Source organism: Arctopsyche grandis, chromosome 1 (assembly GCF_051622035.1).
Source record: "Arctopsyche grandis isolate Sample6627 chromosome 1, ASM5162203v2, whole genome shotgun sequence".
Lineage (NCBI taxonomy): Eukaryota > Metazoa > Arthropoda > Insecta > Trichoptera > Hydropsychidae > Arctopsyche > Arctopsyche grandis.
This window is the reverse complement of record NC_135355.1, coordinates 31,779,350-31,801,480: the sequence shown is the minus strand read 5'-3', so window position 1 is coordinate 31,801,480 and position 22,131 is coordinate 31,779,350. Positions and strand designations below refer to the sequence as shown.

Genomic DNA, 22,131 nt, shown 5'->3' with positions numbered 1-22,131 from the left:
CTAGGTCAGCTCATGGGATCGAACCCGGCGCCTCTCTTGTTAGGCAGAAGCTTAACGACCGAGCAATGCTGCTGGCTATCTATTTATCTATTTATCTATCTACTGCATATGTATATAAATAAAGTAGTCTTTTCGCCAGAGCCTCGTTTTTTTATATTTTTCAGACAATTTAAATAGTCATTTTTTTTCAATAAATGGTCAGTAAATTTGACGAAAACTGTACACTAATATGTAGATAAAAATGAACGGTCATTGAACCACTTACTGCTTAAAGTATTTTTTGACAAACAAACAATAGTTAAGCAGTCAATGACTGAATATAATATTATAATTTGCTGACCAAATCAAACGAAGTTTGTGACCAAATAAATGCAGGCTTTTTCAGGGGTTTGGTACATCTGCAAATTAACGAGATATCTATGAATTGTACATTAATCAATATCAAATAGTGGTGACATAGTAGATAGGAAGGATATTTTATCCAATTTTACAGGGAACTGTTTCAACAATAAAATCAGAGAAAATTGGCTAACTCTGATAGGAAACGATCGACCTGGAGTCACAAATTCAGGTCTGACCAGCAGCACTACAGATATACTCAGAAAAATTCTTTTAAATCGAGGTCAGCTCATGGGATCGAACCCGGTGCCTCTCGACGCTAAGCAGAAACTTAACGACCGATCTATGCTGCTGGCTATAACAACAACTCGTGATTTCACAAGAAAAATGTGTAGGGAAAGCCAATTTTGTAGGAATAGTTTCAATGAAAATCAGAAACATTGGCAAACTCTGATGAGAAACGACCGACCTGGTTACAAACCAAGATCTGGTCAGCAGCAAGCAGTGTGACTCGAACTCATAACCACACTGACCATAGCACCATATGCTAACCACTAGTCCATGCTGTTGGTTATAATATATCATATTAAATGTACATATGTATAAATAAACGGATACTAAATTTTTAGGTTTACATATAAAAAAGGTGTATCTAATGCTATACAATTTTATCGTAGGCTGTTGTGCGGGAAAATCGTTTTGTTCGTTTAAACAGTTTGTTGCGGATTTGGGAAAAGTAATCGAAATTTTTTTTATCTCCGAGTATATTTTTAGATATAAAAACTCTTTGAAAATTTGTAAATACGGGTTCAACGATTTTCCCTCTGGCAGTCTTTCATGTCACCAATTTGAGTAAACTTCTACAAATCGAGAGGAATAAACAAAAAACCAATTGAATTTCGACGAATTCATTTTCGACAAACTTTCTCATTCAACATAAACATGGCTCAAAAGCCCTCGATCTTATCTTGTTAATATACAAATTAATTTCAAATATTATATTAATATTTACTCAAACTTTCAGGTTTCAGGCATCAGCTCTGAGATATTTAGACAAATAGAAACGGTAGAAAACGACCATGACCAGACGACGGCGGCCGCTTTGGAGGTAAAATTATTATTTCATTTTATTATTTGTATGTATATAGGATTCAACTCGTAAAAGGGACACGATTTTGATAATTTTTTGATTGAATATTACTCAAAAAGATATGATTTAATATCTTTAATGTAAATTTTAGTTTAAATTACAGTAAACGGCCACACTGTGCCCCGCAACCAACTGTCATTCGGCCGCGGCGTTATGCAGAATCATTTATAAATACACTTTTTGTTAACTAAATCATACATGTATATACATACATACATATGTATGTGTGATACATTATTTATTAATTGGGAAAATTTACATAAATGCTCATTTTATAGACAAATGCGCAAATGATTCGTTCGAAGGAACAAAGCTATTTTTTAATGCACCGCTAAATTGTACCCTTCATTTGTTTAAAATAAAATTTAGACCCTAGTGACTCAAAAGCGCTACTATGGCCAGAAACATTCAAACAAGATTCATTAAAAAATAATACAATGACACAAAGAAAAATTAAAATAATACAATATATGTAAAAATAAATTAAAATAATAATGAAACAATAATACAACATTAAAAATTGACAAATTATGTATCATACAAGTTATATACTTAATATTATTATTTTATTTTTCTTTTACACAGATATATACCAGGAAGGCCTAACGGGGAGACCCCAAAGCACATTCCTAGACAATTAATTGCAGCATTTTTATTACATAAATCGCTGTATTTCAAGATGCTGAAGAACACGAAATTAGCAATTAATTAATTAATCCATAGAGACATCTATGGATTTAGACATGTACATAAATGTTTACATATTGTACATACATGAATCAAATTCAGATATTTGTGACAGCGGGTAGGATGATTTTCGCCCATGTGAGGAACCGTTTCAACAATGAAATCAGATAAATTAGCAACCTCTGATAAGAAACGATCGACTTGGAGTCACAAATATCCAAGTCTGACCAGCAGTATTGAAGATTAGCACGGTAGCCTCTCAGTGCTAAACATAAACGCAACCACCGAGGCATACTGTTGGCTCGGTTATTATTAAAGAGCGGACCAAATTTGCGCCGTTCATTGTTCATTGTTCGCAGTGCATTGTTAATTTTTATGATGAACCTTTTTTTTGCACTCTAGCTTTGTAGTTTGCCCTGTTTCCTGGAAAATAAACCCAAAACGCCCTGTTTCCTGGAAAAAGCACGCTTCCGGTCTTACCTGTAGTTATTATATTCTAAAGATAAAAAGAAAATCGAGGACTCTCATTTTACAAAATATGACACATGTGTATAATACAACAAAATTCCAACATAGCTGCATGAAAGATCGGAATTCATCGCTGCCTTATTTTTACGGAATACCTTAAATGCTTAAAAAATTTGACTATGCAGCCCGTTGTACGAAAAATGTCACGTTTTCCGCCCGCCTTTCTTGTCTGATAAGGGCTAATTTTCCAATCTTATTTTAACACTCCATTATTATATTTTGTTTTTAATTTGATTTCAGGCAGTTGAACGACGCGGTGAGATGATAGTGCGCATCTTGGAGCCAAGACAAGTCGGCAGGTCTGCTAGCGAGGCTGCCAAAAGGTTTTTCGCGCTCCAGGTACTTACATACAATCTACATATATGCGTATCCAAATTTTAACCATTGTATTATTATGTGTTATGGTGCTAAACCAACGACGATTTTGGGCCAATTTTTTAATCAGCAGGATAAAACCAGTAGCGTACAAAATATTGAAATAAAAATTAAATTAAAAAATTGAAATTAAATATCAAAATTAAGCTAAAGAGCGAGATTGAGCTAAAATTAGATCATCGTTGATGTTTTGAATTACAACAATGTTTTGAATGGCGACGATGCGCATTTAAAACCAGAGAAATATTATAATTTCTCTGCTTACGAGTGAAAAAATATCTTGATATAATTTTTTAAAGTCGTCACGATATGTTTCTATATTTCGACGTCGATGATCGATAAAAAAAAACAATTCATAAAAAAACGCGGTGTCGGTTGTCGGTGATTTGTCAAAGGGTTTTTTTTTCTTTCGTCGAAATAAAATTAATAATCACACATTATCCGATAAATTTTACCTCTGCAATGATTTAATTACTTGATTTATTTCGACGAGAGAAACAATTGAAGAATAAAAAGATCCGTTCGATGTGACCGACAACACCCCGGGTTAGCAAAAATCGTTGGATCACCCATACTAATACATGATATATTCTCAGTAGCTGTGCTTTACGGGGAAGTAAAAATAATAATTCTTTGATTTTTTTTCGATCTTAGTGCGTATCTTCGTAAGTCAAAACTTCTTACGAGTCGAGGATTACCTGTATGTGATTGTTGATGATCTAATTTTAGGTCAATCTCGAAAATTTATTTAAATTGTGCATGTTCTGTTTTAACTTTCAATATTTTATTTTAATTTTAATATAATGATTATAATTTTATTTTGATACTTGAATTTAATTTTAATATAATAATAATAGTTTTAATTTTGATATTTAATTTCAATTTTTAAATTTAATTTTTATTTCGATATTTTGTACGCTACTGGTTTTAAAAGTTGGCCTGTGGGCCGTTCGTTGGCTTGGTGCGTACGCACCATTATACCAACTGGTACATTATTTTAATTTCCAGGATGCCAAGCACACGGTTCAGCTGGTGGAGATAGTGAAGAGGCCCGGGCAAACGCTCGGGCTCTACATCAGGGAGGGGAACGGAATGGATCGCAGCGATGGTGTTTTCATTTCGAGGATAGCCCTCGAGTCGGCCGTTTACAATAGTGGATGCCTAAAAGTGTGTACCCTATAATTGTACAGTCGTTGTTGCGCAATCCAATTTCGACTTTATGTATATGTACCCAATGCTCCCGTTCAATGGGGAAACGTTCAATTTATGTAATTGTTGATTTGTCTTGTCGCCTTTGCAGGTCGGAGATGAAATATTGGCTGTGAATTTGGTGGATGTTACGCACATGTCCTTGGACGATGTCGTCATCATCATGTCTATACCGAGGAGATTGGTTTTAGCAACTAGGCAACGTAAAGGTATGTACTTGTATATAAAAATCACAAAACTTATATTGATACTTCGTACGTATATAAATTGTAAAATAAAAATGAACTAAAATTCTAAAGACAACAACATCACTACAACGAATCTAATATATAATTTCGAAAGAGAATTTGTATATATATATATGTATGTGTGCTAGCTGTATTACCCGGCTTCGCTCGATATTTGTAATATAAACCAGAGGGCTTTACATTTTAATAATAATGTTGCGAACGGGTGGGTGGAGGATCCAAGTAAAAGGCCAACAGTCGTTTCACAGCATTTATTGATGATTAAGGAGATACACGTATCGTCAGTGTTCAGTCCAGAATGACATGATATCGCCTACGTACCGCCTTATAAAGGGTAGATCTCTCAGGACGCCTAATCTGTTTACCTGTGGTATAGTCACGTATTCGGATATGTATTTCCACGATATTGGGTCTCCCCGTACCGATTCTGAGAAATAACTAATAACGGTCATTGTTTAGCCTAAATGCACTTAGAGTCCAGATATAATCCTTGGAAGTAAGTGCCTGCATTTAGTTAATCCGATAACAGATATCCGTTGGTCTAAGTGCAATTCGCTCAATCCGCGGCGTACGTAACAATAATGAAGAAGATGATACTAGCGAAAATAATGAATAAATATAGGTACTGTATAGCGTGCTTTATGCAAGATGCAGGTAGACGCGCCTTCCAAGAACTGTCTAGACCTCCACACTGTCAAAACATTTGTGAGACAGAGCTATTTTATAAAATATTGTTGCGTACGGGTGGGTGGAGGATCTAAGTAAAAGGCCAACAGTCGTTTCACAGCATTTATTGATGATTCAGGAGATACACGTATTGCCTTATAAAGGGTAGATCTCTCAGGACGCCTAATCTGTTTACCTGTTGTATAGTCACGTATTCGGATATGTATTTCCACGACATTGGGTATCCCCGTACCGATTCTGAGAAAAGCCTAATAACGGTCATTGTTTAGCCTAAATGCACTTAGAGTCCAGATATAATCCTTGAAAGTAAGTGCATGCACTTAGTTAACCCGATAACAGATATCCGTTGGTCTAAGTACAATTCGCTCAATCCACGGCGTACGTAACAATATCAGCATAGCACGGATTCTAGCTCAGCATTGAATGTGTAAAACATGACTAATCTAATAGTAAACATTTTATTAAAAAAATAAATTAAATAAAAATGCGGCTGGCCGGCGGGGCCCCATGGGGTAGCGGTTTATATTACAAATACCGAGCAAAGCCGGCTAAAACCACTAGTATATTATATATTGTACTACGAGCGTTGCTCTTTATAGTAATGACTAGTCACCGGAGCCTGAGGGGGCTGTGTATTGTTCAAAGGTTGTAAATGCATTGTTAAAGGTTTGCCGAACAATGGATAGCACTGTGACTATCCTATATCTAGTAATGACGTACGAATTAGCAATGACATGAGGATACGCCTATTACAGTTGGAGACTACCTGCGCGGGTCTACCTCACGGGCCCGAATGTGAAACGCCCGAAAACGCAAATATCGGAAGGCAAAGATCGAAAATTGAAAGATAAAAAAGGGTGCATGGTAAACGGTACATACTCACTTAATTTGCGCGAGCAGGATACAACAGGAACAAGAGGAACAGGCTTTTCCTCCCGTATTAATGTGCGCGCGCAGAATACGGGAGGAAAAGCCTGTTCCTTTTGTTCCTGTTGTATCCTGCTCGCAAAAATTAAGTGAGTATGTACCGTTTACCATGCACACTTTTTTTTATCTTTCGACTTAAGATCTTTCGATTTTCGATCTTTGCCTTCCGGTATTTGCGTTTTCGGGCGTTTCACACTCGGGCCCGTGACGGAGACCGATTATACTACGAGGGTTGCTCTTTATAGTAATGACGTACGAATTAGCCATGACATGAGGATACGCCCATTACAGTTGGAGACTACCTGCGCATGGTGTGCCGTACGATTCTGTGTGTCTGCGCCTTTATACTTGTTTTGGCATACATACATGTGTTGTTTTATGTAACAGTGATTCCTATATTTGAAGAAATGCAGAAGAAACTTTTTGAAATAATAAGATCGCCCAAATTAATTATGACATGAATAGTTTTTAGGAAATTCCCTGTCGTTACGCCAGATGAAAAATAAATGTTTTCATGCGAATAATGTTCAAATTATATTTCATTACTATAAATCTTTCCCCATTTCCTAAGCTTTTAAAATTGAGAGCTTGAACCCCAGAACTTTAAATCAGTAGCAAAATGCTATATTTAGTACGTTAATGTCATACTTATTTTGAGGTATTATATGTTGAACTAAAACGTTTTATCTGATTAATTTAATTTTTAATGTGATTTGTTTTTTCAATATACATTTATTATGATTTATTATTAATAAAATAAATGGAAATATAATGGAAAATATATTATTTAATAAAATAAATTTATTTTCCATTATATTGTCTTCAGGAAATAAAGGTAGCGGATCACCCAGCTTACCACCTAGATCCGAACACAAACCACCACCCGTAGTAGTGATCAAACGCGAGCTGAGAGATGAAGATATGATGGATGAAATGGATCATGGTCATTCTAACAGGTATAACAAATAACAAAAAATTGTACGAAGCGTACACTATAATAACGCAATAATGACTGCTAAGCCATTACAGGGATACCGGGAGCTTAAGACAGAGGCATACAGGGGACGGTAGAGAGATGACAGAGTCAAGATCTCGATTAGGATTAGGATTAACGAGTTACTCGCCAGACCAATCATCCGGTCTGGACCTTTATTACAATAGCAGGCCACCGTCTGAGACTCCGTCGAATCATTGGAGGTATTCTACCGTCTTGACATTTTCAACCAATTTCAAATACATTTTTTTAATATTGAATTATTTGACATTTTACAGTTATCAACCCCCACCACCTGTCATAACAGAACAACCCAAATCGAACATCCAGCACTTTCAGGGATACGATCGAGGCTATCCCAAAACGCTGGAGAGCCTGGCCGAAAAGGTTCATTCGTTTTACACGGGACCAGTCATGCCGCCGCAGAGCTCTCGGAGACTGTCGACAGGAGGTCAACCTATATCTTCATCAAGGTATGAAATTTATATATAAAAATGAGTTTATTTTAATTGTACATTTATAAAAATGAGAACAATTTCACTTTAGATTTACGTCAAATCAACGCATCATGCCCAGATCAGGGTCGGACCAGCATTTACCGAGGGTAGAATATTCAGATTATACATCAATATCTCCAGCTGGTCGACACACACTGTTACGCTCTAGTTTAAAATCAGGTATTGCTATTATATATGTATTTAAGTTTTTATTTTTTCTTCTTGAGTATAGTATTGGGTACTTTTATTTGTGCCGTAGCTCTGTAGTCAAAACTTTAATGTCGTCAAATCAAAATTGTTTCAGGATCAACTTTATCCAGATACAACCAAAGGTACGCCACAACTGGTCCTGATTCAAGAGGCATCAGCTCGAAGTACATTCCACCGAGTGCTATATCAGCGCAAAACACGTTAACACGAAGAAATAGAAGCTTAGATTACTCGTCGGATACGGAAGCAACGTGCGGTTCTAGATCCAATTATTATTATTACAATAGGTTCGCTATTTTGAATTGTTTTGGTTTTAAGAAGTTGTATAGAATTGACAGTTGATTTTTTTTATTATTTGCAGATCGAACCAACAACCGGCTCCTGCGATCACCTCAATGTCTCGCACAAATACTATGACTGGTAGTGATCTGGTCAACAAGTTCAATTCACTTCCAAGAGATACAAGAGCTTCCACTAGGTATTTGTTCATAGGACTATATTAGTTAAGAATCAAACTAGCCTTGAGTGAAATTATTCCAACTGCATACATACATACATACATATATGAAGAAAAAAATTGTAAAATAAATCCAACTCACATGAGTAATATTCATATTATTTGTGTAGTTGTAATATTCATATTATTACTGTGTAAAATTCATATTATTAGTTGAGTAATATTCATATTATTACTGTTGAACTTTTGCAAAACCACATACATACATATGTCCATGTATAATATGAATTTACTTATACATTAGTTGTTACAAGTAATTAATTTCAAACTTGTAGCTAGGGTTAAAGCTTAAGTTTCTTAAGCTTAAGTTAAAGCAAATATAAGCACAGACGTTTGATCCACTTTCAGAATAACAATGGGGAAACGTTTTGGCACGTTAGACAGAGGAGGCGCACCATCTTTGTTGATGGATGAAACGGATGGAAATTTGTCGGCGCCTGAAATGCCCCATCTCACCGGTAGAGGACCTAGAGGTGATAGATCTTTTTTATTATTCAATGAATTTTTTAGTATTATAAATAGAACGATAGTTAATGCTATAATAAAATAAAACTATTTTCAAAACACTAACAATATGTATATCCCAGAGCATTGGAACAATTCTTTTTTATGACCAATAACGAATAGATATGCTCAAAACTTTTATTTAGTATCGAATTCAAACCAAACTTTATTTATATTATATTATACATACTTACATACATCATATAATATGTGCCATGACAGGAATTATCCCAAGGCGTCACGTTTGGTTAGAGTATTTTTGTACATAAGTACTACGTAGAGATTAGGTGAGTGGTGCTCGTGGACCGATGGTTTACTAGCGCTGATCACCTGATCTCGCGTTCGCGCCAAAATGACCTCGACGTATAGAGGAGTCGTGTATAACGGCCAATAGGATCGCGCGACTCATCGACCAATAGAATCTCGTGAATATCTGTATATGTATTGCGCCCGATGAGTATAAATATTGGGCGCTCTCGAACTATAGAGCATTCTAAGCTGGAGAGCCGACGGTTGCAGACCAATAAACAACTTCTACAACACTTGGCTGCGTCTTTCTCTCCGATCCTGAAAAACCCTTCTTCACGTCTACGCAACAATACTGTAACGTTTGTTAGAGACTAGATAATTGGCGCTCGTCAACCACTGGTTTACTAGCACTAATCACCTCATCTCACGTTCATGCCTAAAACGCCTCGACGTATGAACAAGCTGTATACAACAGCCAATAAGGTTTTGTGATCCATCCACCAATGTTTTCTCTGCGTTGGGTGCACACATTGGCGTATAAATATTAGGCAGTTTTGGTCCGTGCTTCATTCGGAGCTGATAATATAATGAGAACAATAAACTGCCTCTACGACTATTGCTGCATCTTTCATTCCAATCTCGGAGATCCCTCTACACGTCCACTATACAGTATTAAGAACTTTTCAATCATAACAGGGTATATGTCCATATAATACAATACAGACATCTATGGACAATCAGCAAATTTTTTGATACATAGAAAATTTGCGAGAAATACGTTATGTAAGTAGCATTTTATAAGTTTCAACGAATTCGAGATGCTAATAGGATACCAATTTATCCTCCCCCTCGATTTATTACCAGAAGATTTCCCCATCGTTTTAATTACCAGAAGATCTCGCCAGCAGCATATTTGGCCAAGACTTGAACCCTTGACCTCTCTACTGGTATGCAATACCTCTACCAGTGCACTACCATGTGATTTAGACTACTTTTTTTCAACTTATTTGAACCAACCAATATCAGTCGGGTTCACCAGCATCCCGGAAATTTCTTCTATAGATTCTCCCAAATTTTGTTTGGTTCCTTTATAGAAATCTATATCCATTTAAACCACGTATCAACTTAAGCTGTTAAATTGAACCATGTTATAGCATTAATGATTGCACGTCTTAGATTTAGTTCGCACGCGAGACTCGGCACTGTCATAAACTGTTGAGAAATAGATTAAATAGAGCTTTTGAAAACAATTTCGATCAGGTCATGTACGATCATCGTCGTCTGTGTTCACTTCAGATGAGTATCGTTCATGGTTGTCGCGGACTCCGTCGACGAGCGCCATTTACGAACAGATCAGAGCCAGCAGGGACGTGTTGAACCAACACAGGGCAGCCAGGTTCACCTACAGCGCTGAAAACATCCATGATGCCCTAAAAAATGTAAGTCCTACATTCAAAATCATTTAAAATTTAGCACTTAAGATATATCTAATTTATTTATTTTGAATTTCAGGCTGAAAACGCAACGTTCAGCTCATCGTACGGACTCTACGGAGCGGGAAGATCAGCTCTGACGGGTACTCTCGATAGGAACTTCACTAGAGGATCATCGTCCACTCATGGATTGATACCACCTGCTAGATCGCTCTCTACTCAACATATTACTTCATCAGGTATTTATTCAATTTCATTTAGTCCTGATGACTATACTACAAATATCTAAAATTGTACTATTTATTGGGTACAGGGTTATATATATACATATATACTGTACTAAGATATGTTAGGTATTAGAACAGTACTTAAAACGAATGTAGAAAAAAAATCATGGGGATTCAAAAGGCAAATATAAACTTTAGCTAAGGATATGTAGTAATAGAAGTCTTGTTTGAGACTTGCTATATTTGAAAATATATATAATGAGACCTTCCAGGAATGATGGGATCACCTTCAGCGCGAAGAATGCGACAACTGCTAGAATTAGGATCAAGGAGTGGTGTAATGAGCGTGGCTGGACCTAGTCCTGTTCCAACACCATCTTCAACTCTACCGAGAAACCGACACGTTGACATCAACACTTCCGGTTTGACATCAGCTCAATATCTCTCCAAAATAAACTTCGATATTTTTACTATTATACATATTTGATTTATAAATTTCAGACTTCGTCAAGTATAAAATCGATAAGCCATCGATGACTATGTCGTCCTCTGTCTCCGGTCTGCCTGGACTAGCGGTAGGAGGAGGTGCAGCCGGTGGCGTATCAGGAATGCTTTGGTTACATTTATTAGCAGGACGAGGACTAAGATCGAGTGGATCAGGACCTGCAACTCCTACGGGTCCTGGTGCTCCTCCACCACCTCCTCCACACGCTACTCCTCAGCCAGCGAGAGATTTGTACTGCGTGCTGGAGTGTGATCGAGTTCATAAAGCCAGGACTGTGGTGTGTAACATCTACAAGTTTTTTAACCAATACAAGTTTTGTATATTGATTTCTGACAGGATACGAATTCAATTTTCCATATTAATTTTTGTATATCTACTTTCAGGTGCGAACTGGAGACTTGCAATTTGACTGGGACGAATCATTTGAATTAGACCTCGTCAACAATAGACAGCTCGACTTATTAGTATATTCTTGGGACCCTCAACACAGGCACAAACTGTGCTACAGAGGTGCTATTAACCTAGTTCAACTTTTAAATCAAAGTCCACTCCATCAGTTAGCATTGAAAATTGAACCCAGAGGTTTGTATTATACACAATAGTAAGTATTATGTATGTATAATTTTATTTTAACATGTTGTATTCATTTATAGGTACTCTATTCTTGAGACTACGTTATACGGATTCAACAACTCTATACAGAAGACGAGGACAGCCCTCGACTATACCTAGAGGTGGTGGTTTGAATCCACCGTTGTTTGGCGCCGATTTGGAAACTGTAGTTGCTCGTGAATCGTCCAGGTCCAGCACTCAGCCCAACCAGCCTCCAGTGCCAGTCATAATCCGTCGTTGTGTCGAAGAAATTGAAAGGCGTGGTCTGGATATTATCGGTAACCCATTTTAGTTCCTCATCCGGAGCATGCTAAGTAGCCTACATGTTAGAATATTCATACAATACAATTATGAATAAAATCTTTTTATAGGACTTTACCGACTGTGCGGATCCGCCACGAAAAAGAGAATACTGCGTGAAGCTTTCGAAAGGAACAGCAGATCTGTGGAGTTGACTCCGGACAACGTCCCTGACATAAATGTGATCACGGGCGTGCTCAAGGATTATCTTCGAGAGCTGCCGCAGCCGCTATTCACCAAGTGTCTTTATCAGATGACCGTCGATGCCCTAGGTTTTTACAAAATCATACAAAAAACAATTCCAAGCTGATTGATACATCAACAAAAAATTCAGATGTAACTAACCCATTACTTTATCTATGTATTTGAGGAATATAAGAAGGTCAGAAAACAGAATTCGATAATTAAACTTACATACACGCTCACGCATACCGGTTATGGGAGGGTTTTCAATGCAAATTGAGCGCAAATGTAGGGAAACTTACACAAAACAAAAGTTCTACTTCCGGTTGTCGGATTTTGTTCGAAATTTTTTTATTACTTAAAATCACTATAATTATTATACACATTAAATATCAAGAAAATAAAAATAATTTAAAAGGTCAAAATAAAATAATGAAATATTGTTTTAAAAAAAATACTCCTTCTGGTTTACGAATTCTGACAAAAACCTTATCAGCTTTAAGTTTTTAAGTTTTTTTTTTTAGTTTCATCACATAGATATAAGAGTTATACTTGATTTTTTTCGTGAAGAGCACACATGTTTAAGGGGTCGAAAAAAATAGTAGAAGAAAAATCGAACAAGCAACTTCCGGTTGACGGATGCTTACCAAATTTCATACATAACTTGGTATTAAGCTTAAACTTCTAGATATGAAATTTCAATTCAATAAACCAAAAGGTTTCTGAGCAAAACATAAAAAACCTCGACTCACTAGAGTAAAAGTACTACTTCCGGTTCAGGTGAAAATATTAGGTTATTAAATTTATAATTTCTAATACAAGTAAAAAAAATTCAGTCCGATTCAGTTAGCAGTTTGGAAGAAAATTTAATTCAAAAACTTACCTATAAGGGAAGCTACCATTTCCGGTCAACTTAAAATTTTGAGAAAAATTTACGTCGTATCGATAAGAATTTCAGTACGCGATACCAAGTTTCGGTTCGATAGGACCAACGGTGTTCAAAAGATCCCCAAAATACACACACACACACACAGAAACACATTTTTTCTAGATCATGAAAACATTATCATTGATTGATCTGACTGATTCGAATCAGTCAAAATCTCGAGTTCGAATTTTAGCATGATCACAAAACTTCATGTATTGTTACCACGTACATATATAAAATAACAATACTATTACCATACCGAGCAAAAAATATTGATCACTAGATAGAGATGAATCAGTCAGCTTTAAGTTTTGGGTATGTATGTATGCACAAGTGTTACTAAATGGTGTGTGTACATTTCAGGAGTATGCTTGCCTGATGATCCCGAGGGTAATGCCAAACTAATGTTCAGCATATTGGATTGCTTGCCGCGCACTAACCGAGCGACTCTCATATTCCTGCTCGACCACTTGGCTATGGTGGTGTCGGTGTCCGATCGTAATAAGATGTCTCCTCAGAACCTGGCCACGGCTCTGGCTCCACCACTGATGCTGCACTCGTCGAGCGACGCTCACATGGTCAACAATGAGCTCGAATACGCTCAGCCAATCGGCGTACTAAAATATCTACTTCAGATATGGCCGGCTCCGAAGCACTCAGGTAATGTTATTATTAATCTACATTGCAAATTGAACAACGAGTAAGTATGAATAATGTAATATTCAGTATAAACTTGCATAATCTTAACGACATTGATTCCGTAATAGTGATTATTTTTTGTTTTGTTTTGTTTCCTCATACTTTTACTTTACTTTCCTGCGATGTGAAAAATCTCTATGCGAGCGCTTTGTAAACTTTGATTTGAATGCAAAGAGAAAATTTGTAAAGTTTGTAATGTGATCAAAGTCTGCAATGTGCTCTTGTATCCGTTCGTTCCGTTGAAGTGTGCATGTAGAGATTTTTTTAATCAAATTGGAAAAATAGCCATTCTGCAATATTCGACTATGGATAAATAAAGCCTCAATTTGATACATTCATATTCGATAATATGCGTACTGTCATAATAAACAACATATAAGACTTTTGTTTCTTTTGCGGTTATTTTTCGTAGTAAAAATACAGCTGAATTTTATTCTCAAACAGTGTTTTATGTAGTTTCCAATCAATAAACAATAAAAATTGATTAATTGTGTAGTCATTGTGACGCTGTTTGAGATTAAATAATTTATGTTTCGCATTTCTTTAATGCTGTACACGACTTTTATGATTCGATTTTGCTAATTGTGCTGGGCAGTAGTAGTTAATCAATGTTGTATGTACTTTTATATATTTTGTATACAATATTTATATAAGGAAAATATGATGACAAATAATAAACAAACATTTAAAATAATATACACATACATACATACTGTTATATTATGCTATTTTGAATGACTTAATACATTTAATTGTGCCAAAAATCCTATAGATCATTTGTAATTTGTTTATTATGTTATATCTATTACTTTGTGTATTGTTTTTTTGACTGTTTTTTTTTTTTAATGATAAAAGTCAAACTTGGTTATGGTGAAAATTTTATACATAAAAAATATTCAAAATTATTTAATATTCTAAATCATTATTTTTTTTTAATGACTTTGGTTTGATTATGCAAATATTATATCTCTGACTTGATTTTTAAAATTTTATTTGCTATATATTTGGAAAGCACTTTTAATAAATGGTCAGTATTATTATTATATTAACTTTTTTTTCGAAATTCATTGCATTTTTCATCACTATATTATACACACTTTGCTCATCAACCTAATCTATTCTTACCCTAATATATGTACATATATACTGATCAATATTGATATTTATACTGAAAAAAATCGATATTTAATTTACAAAAACCTTTATTTATTTATTATTAATATGAAAAAAAAATACTGACCATTCAATTAAAAAAAATACTAACCAAATAATAAAATGCAAATTTTAAAGAGTAATCTATGTACATACATACATACATGTACATAAGTAGATACCAAAAATTTCTTTCTAAAACTATTGAATGTTCCACTTTTTTATTTCCATTTAATATATAACTAAATTATCATTAAAATATGCAACGTTGATTCCTCAGAAATATGTAGACTCTGAAGAAATCTTTTGATAATCAAACCACAGATTCCCAACAAATCAAATTCAAAATCTTTCACATATCAAATCCAAAATCGTCAACAAACGATAAAGACAACATCACAATAACCAAGTTCGACGAAAATAGTTTTTGTATCCTCATCGTTGATTTGTATAACGGCACAAACACAATTGTTATACTTTCTTGCGGAATGATTCAAGTTTACCAAAAAAAAAAACACAATTAAAACACAGCATCGATCGATCGTGGCTGCGGCAAGATCTCATGAAACGGAAACCTGGTGAGAGAACGGTGATTGAGCACGTGGTTAATGCGTGTATGTTTGTAGACAGTTCGGCGCGGCGAGCCAGCGCCCGGGCCGCATGGAAACAGAGCCAGTGCGTCTCCAGTGGGACACTCCATGGTGCCAGGTAATACTAAAATGTGGCGAATGCAACCCCAAAAGCAATACATACCTTCAATATTGTGTGTTTAGCACGCCCTTATTACTTACTACTTACTACTCACCCCTACCACGTCCACCTCGGGGCTTATGTGTGGCACGTGCATGTCTACTCGAAAAGTTTCTCCTATTTAGAACAGCTTGAAATACAAAAATGTCCTGCATCGATTATATTATATATATATATATATATATATATATATATATATATATATATATATGTATATATAGATGATGATGATCATGGCGGTGATATGTGTATATATGTATATTTTATTTTTGTTTTATATATATTATATATATAATGATCGCACTGGAACGGATTGTGTAGGTGTATCTATTAGTCGAGCTTGGCTGTGGTGATCAGATGGGAAATTTGATGTTTTTGATACTGTAACGTTTCTGTTTTCATTATTATTGTGTTTAGATTTTATATATATATATATATAACGATATAGTATTCTCTTCAACAGAATATATCTCTTATGTTCATATTATAGTAGTTGATAAGTGGCTGCTTCAGTTTCATTGGCTAATATGCTTAGAATATTTGGCTAGCTTTTCTAAATATTGCATAATATACTTTCCAATACATACTTTTATTTACATAATATTTTTAATACAATAAAACGCATACAATTATGATTTTGCAAAAATTTTCCTATTCATTTCAAAATGCTTACAAAATTGATATTTACAGTATGGAAAATCGTTTTCAAACAAATGAAAAATAGTTTTTAAACAAATGCAAAAATTTTTTTACACAAATGAAAAATAGTTTCTAAACAAATGAATTATAGCTTTTTGAAATATAATTCAAATGATACTAATATAAATGTAACTGCGAAAATACATGCAAACTCTTACCAAAAGCATATAAGTTGCTTTAAAAAGCTCACATACTTTAAAACAATAAATATTGTAACTTTTCTAGCACTATAATTAGTGTACTGATAAGATTTATCTTGTAGTTTTTTTTTATATATATTCTATTATATTATTAATACGCCAATATGGTTGCGGCTCATTTGGGCTAATCATTTTTAAATGAATCTCATATTTCTAAGCTACATGTTGTTTTTCAATATGCGATCGTTTAACAGTAACTTACATGCTTTGAACAAGTAGTTGAAATGCATATCCAGTATTTAAAACTCTTCAAAAATATTTCTAATGGGAAAATTTTTGTTCAATTCATGCTTAATTCATACATACAAATAAATAAACGCATACTTGTATCGTGAAGCTATAAAAAAAAAAAGATTTTATATATGTATGTATATGTATATATATAAAAAATCATTTTTTATTTCAATGCTTTTAGCTATGGCTATACATACATACTCGTATAATTAAATTTGGTAGTATTTTACATACGTACATTATATACTGTAATGTCTTACCAAATTTTCAATAACAAAAATAGATCATCATTTTAGGTAGGTATATATAATACAATAGAACACATTTGATAGAAACACACCAAATCAATTCCTACATAGAATTTTACATCTTAAAATATATCAAGTAAACTTAAAAAAATAGTAAATGTTGTGTTAATAATATTATTTTGAATTTTCACGTCGTCGAACTCAAAGCTTTATCCACCACTTTATTGCTGAATGGCTAACTATTAAAATTGATCTTGTCGCATAACTCGTGTATTTTAATATATTACATATTACATATCTATATTAAACTTTTTCTATTGAGTATATTTATATAGTATCCCCACTTCTTTCTCCTCGTAAAGATTGCTTGCATTTGGATAACTGATTCAAATTTGTATTAGAATTGTATTTCCTTGTAACTGTGTATATAAATATATATATATATATATATATATATATATATATATATATATATATATATGTGTGTGTGTGTGTGTATGTATATATGATTTGTGTGTAACTTGTATATTTAAAGATTGCACGATGCATCATCACCGCTTTTGAGTAAACGCTTCTTGTAATGAAAAATATTTAATCATTGTATCCTTCAACTCTTTTTTGAATAATAAAATATTTTGATTAGATAGGTTTGTTTTACATTATATTTTAGATTGATTTTGAATTCCGAAATTGATTTTAAAGTGAGCAATTTATATTGTAACGATACGGATACATATTTTTTGTTAAACTGAATATGGTCCTTAGGCCAGTATCAGCCCTCAGCCAGTCAATATCGGCCAGCAGCAGCAGCATCAGCAGCATTGCAAGCTCCATCGGCTCGGCCCTCTCCCGTCCCATCACAGGTAGGGCATGTAAGTAACCATTTCTTATTAATACTATTATAATATATTATTAAATAGTTCACAATGAAAAAAAAAACAATACAAAAATTTAACATAATGACAGTTAAAGTTTACTTAATAAGAAGCAATGAACAATTCACACGTGCAGACGTTAAATACAATGACGATGTATATAATTTAAGTCGCTCGTGTTTTGAGGATACAATTTCTTATTTTTTCGATATATTTATAATAGCATGGTTTTTTTTATTATTAATTAAAAATTTCTCATAGAATCGATCGAATGAATGAGTCGTGATCATTTTATATATATATATTTTAGACTAACGTATAGATTTGGTACTTACTACTTGCACCGTAATGGCTATACAATGCAAAATTAATGCTTCATTAGCAGCTTATTAATGTTATATACATATATTTATATATATATATATATATTGGACAATAGTGTGGCTCATTAGGGGCCAAATGTGCACTGCAAACGATGTATCAAAAGAAAAAGTTTATTCGTCATACTCATTAAACGATGGTTAATTTTCAAAATGTACTGTTGTTATTTTACATCAAGTATAAAAATAATAAATCATTTCATTTCAATTATAAAAATTTTAACACTCGCATTCATTGACATTTCATTTAAATTAAAATATTATTTTTATTATATAAGTAAATTAAATATTTGGATACTAAATATATGTAGGTAATATTCATAGGTGCTATCATTATTTTTATTTAAGTTTATAAATTTTTATTTGCAGGCTCAATTATCAGCCAAGGCAGGCCAATATCGTCCTCAATCGCCGCGAACTGGGCCTCTTCCCGTTCCGCCTCGCTCCCGACAGGTAAATAGGACTATATTCATTTCAACCATTCTGCTTATAATATAATTTTTCATTAAGAAACATGTTAAGATTTGGAACTAGGTTATTTTAATTAAATATGAAAATTTTAAAATTACAAATTATTGTGTTGAAATTGCTATTTTGATTCTGAAAATACAAGATGAAGTTCTCTTCTAATTCAATTCTCTTAAGTTTATGCAGTGATGATTCAGAAGAGTCTTTAATATGCTCATAATACTCATTGGTAAGAAAAAGTATTGTGATTATAGTGTATAGTCAATTATTCATATTTATGTTGAATCGTTTACAGCAATGAAAATTAATAGAATAATCTATATTGTGTTGTGAACAATATCTATTGGCACACAAGTTGCAAATCTCTGTAAAATCTCCATGTGAATCGATACTTTCATTACAATTATTTATGTTCATCCTTTTGGTGAATTGAGGATTACTTTTAATCTAATATATAATTTCGAAAGAGACTTTGTAAGGTTTAATGTGTGTATGTAAGGTTTGGGTGGTAGAATCCGTGACGTTATCGAAAAAATATAATTTTTTATGACGACCATATTGATTCCGTTTCCGGATTCTTTATTCAGTTCCTGTTCCGGATTCTTTATTCAGTTCCGAATCTTGATTCTTTTTTCAGTTCCAGATCCCGATTTTTTTTTCAGTTCCGGATCCCAATTACTGTTTCAGTTCCGGATCCCGATTCCTTTTTCAGTTCCGGATCCCGATTACTGTTTCAGTTCTGGATCCTGATTCCCTTTTCAATTCCTGTTCCGGTTTCTTTAATCCCAATTCCTTTTTCATTTCCTGTTTCAGTTCCGGATCCTGATTCCTTATTCAGTTCCGGATCCCCATTCATTTTTCACTTCGGGTTCCGGATTCCTGTTTCACTTACAGATCCCCATTCCTGTTTCAGTTCCGGATCCCCATTTCTGTTTCAATTCTGAAGCGAAGTCGGGTAAAACCACTAATTTAATTTTTGACGATTCACTTATTTATCAATACAACTGTCATAGAATAAGTATAATAGAAATTGGATGCATTTAAATAAGGTTGTATACTCTTTTAGTAATATAAACAATAATAAACGATTTCAGGTGATAGTATCTTCTCCCGGCTCACCAAGCAGTAGTTCCGATAGTCAATCGGGCAACGAAACACTAAAACACGGAAGCTCCGTATCTTCCATCGCTCGCCAACCAGCCAGGGTGTCTCCGGGCCCCAACAACTCCCGTCCCGCATACCAGACCACAGCACCCCCTTCATCAGCTGGTCGACATTCGCCGGCGCTGAACCAACAGTCGACAGGCCGACACTCTCCGGCCTTCCACCAGTCGGCGACAACGGGACGCCACTCACCAGCACTCCACCAAGGAGTCGTATCAGGTCGCCACTCACCAGCGGTGCACCAATCGGCCACGGGCAGACATTCCCCAGCTCTCCAACAAGCATCAGGCAGACACTCACCGGCACGGGGCTCGCCGAGCGGCCTCCTATCATCATCCGGCAGAGTGACACCCTCCTACCACCAGAACCAAACGAACCAAACCTCAACCTCCATGTATTCGAGCAGTCCGTCCAATCACGCGTACACAAGCAACGGACAGGGTAAGAGTCCGCGAGACTCACCAAACCTCACACGCATATCTTCACCGGGACACTCGGTCATGCGTACTGCTTCTCCAGGCATCCCCGGCACCAATGCTGGCATCGCAGTCACCATGAACGCCTCACCATTCATCGGAGACCTATCGTCATCAGCACTAACCAACATGGAAAACACTCTAATATCGAACTTACAAAGCACCATCAACAACATCGGCACAACAACCGATTCCATATACAATCAAACAAACGTTATCAGTAATAATTTGAAATCAAACGATCCTTTCAATACTAAAAACGCCATGTACGGTCAAAAGATGCCCGCCATAAGCTCAGTAGCTGTGAGTTCAGCAATTCCGAGCTACGCTACGTACGCATCACAATCCGGAGCTGATTTGTTCAGCACCAATACTAAACCGGCGCATAGTTCCATATATAGTTCGGATGTGTATGCTACGGCACAAAAAGGCGGATCTAATTTGAATTATAACATATTGAATTATAGCTCTACAAATCCGTTTTTACAAAACTACTCCACGGATACTATTGAAGAGGAAACGACTAACGGGGAGTCGGCGTTCTCGTCCAATTTGTTTGATACGTTGGTCAGCGGTGGTAACGACCTGCTCAGCGGCAGGAGAGACGGTCGAGGAATGGAAGAGTTGACGCCGACGTCCAGCGCCGGCACCGAGGATTCTCGGACCAGGGAGCCGCAAGAGCGAGACATGGACGGGGACGCCGAACAGAGTGATTGAATATACAAGTTTTGTTTGTCGTATTTTAGCACTTGCTACCACTTCACCAAATGCTATCTGATCGACGCTGTATAAAGAATTGCATGCAATTGCAATGTCGTTACTAAAAGATAAAGACTTTTTTTCGATGAACGTTCAGTGCTAGTACTGTCATAGTAAATTTACTATATTCTTTTACTATTGATACTATATATGCGATTATTGTTTTTTTGTACATATTTTTTCTACATTGTAAACTTTCTACCATTTTTCAATTTTTGAATTTATTTTTTGTATCGAAAAAAAAAAGAATAGCGATATTTAAATGAATCAATAGTTAAATATAAACAAAATTAAGCTTTATTACAATATGAATTTATTAAAATCTGTTTTTATATAACAAATCATGAATTGAAACAACGTCTAACCTGTCGAGCAAATACAATTTATATTCAATATCTATCTACTAATATATTAAATCTTGAAAATCATTTACTATTATAGAACCATAGCACACTCAACTATGTAGACAGACAAGATAAATTTTAATATGTTTAATAATTTTGGATGAATTAAGCAAGTACTGTGTAATATGTAGTATCTTGTTAGTGAATAGAATGCCATGATAAGTTACATCGATCAATATATAGACAGATTTGATATATAAAAACAGATTATAATAATAATAAATAATCATTTGCAGACAACCTCTTTACAGGGTAACATATGGGTTTCCAATTTTGATTTGATACAGTTTACTTTCAACCGACTGCATTTCTTT

At 34.8% G+C, this 22,131-nt stretch overlaps 1 protein-coding gene across 1 annotated transcript in view; it reads left to right on the top strand.

The window, feature by feature from the left end:
- Window positions 1–21,649, top strand: part of RhoGAP100F (Rho GTPase activating protein at 100F) — a 70,965-nt gene extending 49,316 nt beyond the window's left edge. The window contains exons 3-24 of the mRNA XM_077428166.1: window positions 1,364–1,447; window positions 2,945–3,043; window positions 4,088–4,246; window positions 4,380–4,497; window positions 6,977–7,106; window positions 7,171–7,347; window positions 7,423–7,617; window positions 7,691–7,821; window positions 7,946–8,138; window positions 8,213–8,329; window positions 8,717–8,841; window positions 10,382–10,560; window positions 10,634–10,793; window positions 11,054–11,203; window positions 11,283–11,563; window positions 11,670–11,868; window positions 11,940–12,176; window positions 12,270–12,470; window positions 13,673–13,969; window positions 18,057–18,163; window positions 18,916–18,999; window positions 20,109–21,649. Of these exons, the coding sequence (XP_077284292.1) occupies window positions 1,364–1,447; window positions 2,945–3,043; window positions 4,088–4,246; window positions 4,380–4,497; window positions 6,977–7,106; window positions 7,171–7,347; window positions 7,423–7,617; window positions 7,691–7,821; window positions 7,946–8,138; window positions 8,213–8,329; window positions 8,717–8,841; window positions 10,382–10,560; window positions 10,634–10,793; window positions 11,054–11,203; window positions 11,283–11,563; window positions 11,670–11,868; window positions 11,940–12,176; window positions 12,270–12,470; window positions 13,673–13,969; window positions 18,057–18,163; window positions 18,916–18,999; window positions 20,109–21,371 (4,686 nt within the window). The 3' untranslated portion in view covers window positions 21,372–21,649. The remainder of the gene's footprint in view (window positions 1–1,363; window positions 1,448–2,944; window positions 3,044–4,087; window positions 4,247–4,379; window positions 4,498–6,976; window positions 7,107–7,170; window positions 7,348–7,422; window positions 7,618–7,690; window positions 7,822–7,945; window positions 8,139–8,212; window positions 8,330–8,716; window positions 8,842–10,381; window positions 10,561–10,633; window positions 10,794–11,053; window positions 11,204–11,282; window positions 11,564–11,669; window positions 11,869–11,939; window positions 12,177–12,269; window positions 12,471–13,672; window positions 13,970–18,056; window positions 18,164–18,915; window positions 19,000–20,108) is intronic.
- The last annotated feature ends 482 nt before the right edge of the window (window positions 21,650–22,131 follow it).